Source organism: Orcinus orca, chromosome 7, assembly GCF_937001465.1.
Source record: "Orcinus orca chromosome 7, mOrcOrc1.1, whole genome shotgun sequence".
Lineage (NCBI taxonomy): Eukaryota > Metazoa > Chordata > Mammalia > Artiodactyla > Delphinidae > Orcinus > Orcinus orca.
Genome location: NC_064565.1, coordinates 69,862,743 through 69,870,532, shown reverse-complemented (window position 1 = coordinate 69,870,532; position 7,790 = coordinate 69,862,743). Strand labels below are relative to the sequence as shown.

At 34.0% G+C, this 7,790-nt stretch overlaps 1 protein-coding gene across 5 annotated transcripts in view; it reads left to right on the top strand.

Moving 5' to 3' along the window:
- Positions 1-7,790, top strand: part of PDE1A (phosphodiesterase 1A) — a 351,251-nt gene that overhangs the window by 226 nt on the left and 343,235 nt on the right. The window contains exons 1-2 of one of the 5 annotated variants that reach the window (XM_033423688.2): positions 159-315; positions 590-700. In XM_033423688.2, coding sequence (XP_033279579.1) covers positions 600-700 — 101 coding nt within the window. In that variant the 5' untranslated portion in view covers positions 159-315; positions 590-599. Of the gene's footprint in view, positions 1-158; positions 411-589; positions 701-7,790 lie in introns of those variants that run through there. The other 4 variants (XM_033423687.2, XR_007478526.1, XM_033423690.2 and 1 more) reach the window with 4 other exon arrangements.

Sequence of the window (7,790 nt, the reverse complement as noted above, 5' to 3'; positions counted from 1 at the left end):
AATTTATTGTTAGAGCCTGGTATATTTTTAACTCTTGGTTCCAGATCAATTAGGAGACAAAAACCTTGGCATTTAAAACAGCCACTTTTTTCTCAGGGCGGTGCTGCTGATACTGTTTCCTACCATCTGTTTTCTTATTACATCCTGCCCTCCTTCCATTGGTAGAGAGGAATTCAGCTTCTTCTGGTGTGCTAAAGTCATTCACGTTTCTCTTGTGCATAATAGATCTCAGAAACTGTAGGAATTCTGATGTACTTCAGTGCACAGAGCAGTAACAAATGAGCTGCTTTGGGGGAGAGCTGGAGCGCTCAGTCGGTCAGTAGTACAGTAGCAGGCTCACATGTGTCGATTGTTTCTGTGAGGTCAGAGGATGTGTTTATACTGCTGTCTGCTTGAAGGGAGGTGATGCGGTGAGCAGTGGATATGCCTGTCAAAGTCAATAGCAATTCTGGCAGAAGCTGCCGTCAGCTTTGTAAATCTGCAATGTTTTGATAGATAAGAGATGCTACTGTATAACTGTTTTAAGATTTGTAGTGGACTGAGGAATGCTTGTTCTAGCTGCTGAAACTGACTAACTGTATTGCCCTAGGAGTATCATCATGGGGTCTACTGCTACAGAAACTGAAGAATTGGAAAACACCACTTTTAAGTATCTCATAGGAGAACAGACTGAAAAAATGTGGCAACGCCTGAAAGGAATGTGAGTAAGCTCTTTGCTTGGTCTGTGTTTTTATCTACCTCTCTGACCAAAAAAATTTTGACTATTAACATGATGAATTGTTGGTACTTTCTGACTTTGTGGATTAGTGTTTCCTTTAGAAAGATTTTCTTTAAAAAAAAAATAAAACGTGTCAGTCTTAGCTAACAACTTGCTTGAAGGATGTATAGTTGTTTTGCACAGGTATGTTTTATGTAAAGTAAGGTAACTCCCTGAGAATTCACTTCACTATTAGACTACATGGCTTCTTTTAGACATTCTGTATGTGTTACTTAGATATGTGGCTTAGATATGCAGAAAAGTAATTATAAAAGCTGCTTGTCTGGGTACTTGCAGAAATAAAATTTGTCTCAGGTAAAAAGACAGATTACTACTAATATTTATTTGTGATTAGATTTTGAATAAAAAGGACAGGATTAATATGATAATAAATAACTATACTCCATTGTGCTTATTCCTTATGTGTTAATAATATTTTTTTAAGAAAAAAATGTTTATGTGGTAAAATTACTAGCAGCATACCAAACTTGCTTGAGAATTTTGGCTTAAATTAACCAATTCACTTCTAAGAGTACAGAATAGCTCATGGTGTAAACTAGACTTTAGTAAGATGGGTCAAGAAGTGTGCTTATGTCAAGCATGAAATGTTAAGTACCTGAGTCAAACTTTAATTGCAGTACTGTTTACCTTGCTGTTTAAACAGCATCTAGGTTTATTTCTGTGTATGTAACTAATTCCTGTTTAGTGTTCCAGCACACTATGTTTACATGCTTTATTTTAATTATGTCATAATTTTAAAATCAGATTTAATTTTTTAAAATATGAAATATGAATATTTACAGGCCATTGCAATTGCTTAGTATGTTTGCAGACTTCAAATGAAAATATGTTTGCTTTTCTATAATAATAGCTAAAGGAATCCTATACCATGAGAAACACAGGTTTTCTAGGATTTGTATTTCTAATGTTGTATACACATATTATTGTATAAAATGCAACATTTGAGTAAATTTAGTGTTGCTGTTTATCAAAATCTATGATTTTTTTTAAAAGAAAAATGATATCAAACTTTGTTAGGTAAAAATTCCTTCTACTTTCTTCCATTTGAATATATTCAATGATGTTTATATAATTAGTGTTCTCTGTATATTTTCTTATACTTGAAGTAATACATGGCATTACAGTGCACTGGTTTAAGAGCACACTGATAATGCAAACAACGTTTACCAGAGAATAACTTTTAAAAAGGAAGCCATCTTTACATCATTTGAATGAATTAGAGAAATATGTTTACAAGATTCATTGAAGATTTAGAAATCACAGTTTTTTGTAAAGGTGGTTCTCTAGGGAAACAAATAATCCTATAAAAGCAAATAACAACTTACAAAATTAATCAGCATAGATGAAAATTAAACATTGGCAGTCATCAGCTGATTTGTATCCTAACCTAATGAGTGGATGAACATCTGTACCGGAAAAATTATATTTCATATTACAACCTATTTTAGATTTTTTCCCTTTAGCAGGACAGGATGGTTCTGGTTTGTTTGTTTTGTTCAGTTTGTCTTTGTTCTCTTTTTCTGCAGTTATTTGAATGTATGAAGATGTATGGTAGTGAGTGTATGCATATGTCTTTAAAAAATTTGAAAAGTGAATTTGTGTTTACCTAACATTTTACAGCAAAGTTATCCAACTTTCACACAATCAGTTGATCTCAAAGATCAACTGTCATATTTTTTCAGAAGAGGGTGATAGAGTCATTTAGCAGTAGAGCTTCATGACAATATTCAACATGGATGTAGGATATAATTATATATGTACCTATATAAATTTTGAATTGTGTCTATATAGCACCACTGAATGACCACATAGAGACACTGAATGAACAAATTACTGATAACTAGGTTTTTTAAAATAATTATTGCTAAACTGATGGAAATGACTGATTGCTTTTGCATTAAAGCAAGAAAGAATTTTCATTTTGGTACTACTATTTTAACTTGTACTTGAAGACATTTCCAGTATTCTAGGTTCAGAATTGTCAAAACAAGAAGCTCTAAATCTAAAATCTGCATGACTAATGACACCCAAATTGTTTAATTATGGTCTTTTGTGTAGTCTAAATTCAAAGAAATGATATGAGGGACTCCCTATTCCATTGCTGAGATTGTCTTGCCTATTTAAAATCTTATATAGATTCAAACAGAATTTTAGCTTATCAAAATGTCTAGTGCTAGAATTCCACTTTTAAGTAATGGCAATTAAAATCATGTTACTCATGAAAGCTATTAAATAATTTTCTTAGTTTGGCAAAAAAGACTCAATGAAGGCCTTTAAATACTTGTTTGGAAAGTGATTTTTTCATCTTTAACTGCAAACTTTACAAATGCATTTATTTATTTCAACAGGATATTGAAATAAGTACATTTTTGAGGTTAAATAAAAATAGAGACAAAGGTTAAAGTAAAATAAGATTTATTCCAGTATACCTTAAAAATGGAAAACATGAACCACTACAGGTAGATATTTACAGAAAATATTTTATAGGCATTTTCATATAACATTATATTTTAGAACACTTTTTTTCAGTCCATAGAAGTAATTTTTATATTTTGTAGCACATGTGAAAATGTTGGTAAACTAATTAAAATATCAGTTCTTCTCTATCATTTTGTTGATTTCTTTCATTGAACTTTTAAATCTCCTTCATATAATATTTAATCAAGACAGCATATTCAGTAATGTGCTAAGAAATCTCTTATTCATTTGTGGGAACAAAGGTAAAACAGTTTTCTCTTCCCATTTCTGATGTAGACTTATATGCTTTGTTCTATTAATTTTCTTTTTATAGTTACGGCTCTTTTCTTTAGCTTTCTTCAATCCATCTTCTACCACTAATTTGTCACTCAGTATGACAATTTAGATTCTACACAATGACTCACCATGTCTGATGGTAGAAATGTTAGCAAATGACTATGGCATCATGTCCTTCATAAACTATATTTAAAAAGAATCATATACTTGTCCATAAGTTACCAACCATTTAGGATTTGGAAAACACTTCCGATTTCTTTTGCCATCTTGAAACCTGATGAAATTTCTGGTTCAGAAGTTTCCTGTGACTCTGGGACCTATACTACTTCCTACATCCTGAGAACATTTGTCTAACACTAGTCTTTGCAAAGATTGTTAAGTTTATTGATTTCCATGAAGAAAGTTGATTTGAAGATTTTATATTTGTTTTCATTTATACATAGTAGTTTTTTTCAATTTAAAAAGAATCTTTTTTCATGTCATGATACTGGTTTTTGGTCTTTAAGTATAAAAAGGGCTCTTCCACTGTGGAGTTTTTAAAAAATCAAATATGTTTTAAAACATTGGTACTGCTCTTTCCCGTCAGTGCTACTGTTCTAAGAATTTGATCTAAGAGGTTATAGCATTTCCAGAAAACTGTGATGAAGTTAAAATTCCAGTGAAAACCACAAGGTGTTAGAGTAAAACTAAATCAGAGTGTTATCCTACTCAGTTTTTCAACAAAAAAGAGGAGAGTTTGAACTGCTCAAAACCATAAACTATTGACAAAAAAGTGAGACTCACCACTCCATAGTACTTACTGCCAATACTTCAGTTTTTATAGATGTAAGGCTATGAGAATTTCGCTGTTAGAACCTAATGTAATATATGATAATTGATTTTATATGTAGAGACACATACCTCTTTATCTCTCCTAATCCATACAAATATACAGATTTTAAAATCTGGAATTGTGAATACAACAGTGGAAAGACTTAAACTTCTTTTCTCATTTTTTTCTCTTTGATTGTTGGTATACATGATCTTCAGTAGTAGAAGAATAAAATGTAGAGGAGTAGAAAGTGAAGGAGAAAGCAGAAACCCTATAACTAATTTCAATTAGCTGTTATTTTAGAGGGCAATGTGTTATACGGTTCTCTTCTGATGAAGTAGCCCAAAACTTTATCACCAGGAAGATGTAGCAGAAATACATATTTAGAACAAAAATTGGCAAAAGGTAAAATGACAGGCGTTATTAGCACCATATTACCAAACTAGAATTATACTTTAGGATGGAGCAACATTATAGATTAGAAGCAAATAAATCTGATCCTTTTACTCTCCTGCTTCAAACCTTTAAAGGTTTCTAGTGCCCTCCCTTCAAAGTTCAGCATCCATATGTATAAAATAGATAACTAATAAGAAACTGCTGTATAAAAAAAAAAAATTAAAAAAAAATTAACAAAAGCCAGACAAACAAACAAACAAAGTTCAGCATCCTTCCCAGGTCTCACCATACTTGTTCAACTTTTGGAGCCTGCTCTCATGCCTCTTCCTCTGTGGCCCCCTCCCACCCAAACCCAGGGTTGCACAGAAGAAATGCTACTTACTTCCCATCTGCCTTTGCTCATTTTTTTCTCTCTTCCAGAGGGAACCATTCCTTTCTCCTCTCTCAGTCAGAGTTGCTCTTGCTTCTCATGAGGCTTTTAGAGATGTGTGGGGATGTTTCTGGTTGTTTCAGTGCCTGAGAGTGTTTCTGTATTCAGTGGACAGCAAGGTCCAGGCATGATAACTGTACTCCAGAGCTTAGGACATTCTCTTATCAGGAAGAATTGTCCTACTAAAAATTCTAATTGAGAGCCTATTAAGAAATGCTCAAAGATCTCTTCTTAAATTTCACTTGCAAAAGAAATCCTTCCTGACCTTCCATACTAGATTAGTTTCCTATATTTGGCTCATTAAGTAACCTGGGCTTCCCTTTTCATAACAAAATCTACCTTCCCCACAAGCTACTGAGAAAAAGAGCTATGTTCGCTGTGTTTGCTTGTGGGTCTCCAGCCCGTAGCATAATAACTGGCATATTGGACATAATGCAATAAATACTGTTAAATCAATCCATCAATGAATAAAATTCTGAATCTTATAGTGGGTCTAACTACAAAATTAGAAGGTCAGTCAGGCTGTCAATATAGGGCCTAAAGCCAGGTTGGAGGAGTGGCAATAGATTCATAGCTGGAATAGGGATAAAGAAGATGGAAGGAAATAATGTTTGCTTATCGTCTACTTGTTGTCAGAACTTTCCAGATATAACATATCTGTATTCTCATTTACTCTTTTCAATGATTTCAAGAGGTGAGTATCCTAAGTTGGTTAAACATCCAGTGTCTGATGGAACTTGGATTTAAATACAGATCAACCTAGTTCTAAACCTCTTATTCATCTTGCTCCCCAAATAAAAAAAACACAAAAGAGGACATTCTCACAATGGTTACCTAGAAAGATCACCAGAAAAGGATCTAGAGTGGTGCTTCTTAAAACTTAGTCCATGAGCCTTATGGTAGGCAGACTAATTGACCCCAAGAGATGTCCATGTCCTAATCCCCAGAACCTGTGAAAATGTTACTTTATATGCCAAAGGGGAATTAAGGAGGCAGATGGAGTTAAGGTTGCTAATCAGCTGACCTTAAAATATGGAGATTTGTCTAGATTATCCAAATGAGCCCATGTAATCACAGGTATTCTTAAAAATGGAAGAAGGAGGCAGAAGGAGGTCACAGTGCCATGATGTGAGAAGGACTCAACTTGTCTTTGCCAACATCAAAGGTGGAGGAAACAGGCTATAAGCCAAGGAATGTGGGAACCTCTAGAAACTTGAAAAGGAAAGAAAACAGAATCTCTCTCTAGAGCCTCTAAAAAGAATGTATCCCTACCAACACCTTGATTTTAGCTCAGTGAAACTTGCATCAAATTTCTGACCCATGGAACTGAAGATAATACATTTGTGTTGTTTCAAGCTACTCAGTTTGTGGTACATTTGTTGCAGTAGCAATAAGAAACTAATACATTTCTCCTGTAACAGAATAGTAAGAGTATTTAACCAACATGGCCACTCCTATCCTCTCCCAACACACACATACACTCTCACTCACACCCACATACACACACACAGACACAGACATGATGCCTAGAGGTGGGGCCCAGCCTAGGTCACTCTATGGCACACTGGAGTTAGATACTCATTATCCTTAGCCATTAAATAACTCACTGTCCTCCATCTAACCCTGGATTACATGCCCAGAACCCCAGTTTTTTTAACCAAGCTCTGATATTGAAAATATATAGTGGATTCATTTCAAATGTCAAAGAATGTTTATGCTATCTTTCTTGGAAATTGCTGATAAATCTCAGTCTCTGTTCTCATATGGATGTGTATGTGACTCTTCTGATGGATTAATAAGGCAAATCAGTTTAAAAAAATCAGTTTTTTAGTCATAAAACTGATTTGAAGAAAAGCATCTCACAAAACCTATATTGGTATACAGATATAATATTAATATGAATCTCAGTTCTTGCATAACATTATGTTATGCTTTCTAGAATGGACATTGTTGAGATGAAATACCTTAGAGATGAAGAAATTGAACTTGGAAACAGTCAGATATTTTCTAATACCATCTATCATTTAATGAGTGACTGTGGAAAAGTTATTAGCTTTTCTGTGAAATCCAATTATTTCATTCGTTATTCATTCAGTCATACTTACTGATTGTGTAGTATGTCAGGTACTATTGTAGGCACAGGAACTTACATTCTAGAGGAAACAAATGACCAAAAAGTAAATGACAAAAAATAAGTTAAAATGGAGTAAGAAGTGACCTGAAAAAATGTGCTAGGTCATGTGATCAAGAGTCACTTGGAGAAGGTATTTTGGCTAGTCAGGGGTGACTTCTCTCAGGAGGAGTTGAGACAGACTCCTGTCCTTCATTAGATCTTGGGATGAGAGAGAGGCTAAGGAATGTCACATAATCTTTGCCCAAGTTCAGAATTAAGTGAAGGACAGATATAGGAGTCCAGTAGATGGAGATAAAATGTCAGCTTTATTGAAAGACTAAATTTATAATGGAGAGTAAGGTTTTTGGTTTGCAGCTAAATAAGCCAAAACATCTCTGAATTCAACTTACTCCCCCAAACTGTAGACTTCCCCAAACAGGGACAAAGTCTCTTCTCCTAAATTTACCTCATAACCTCTGGTAGATGAGATATGCTTTCTACAAGTAGA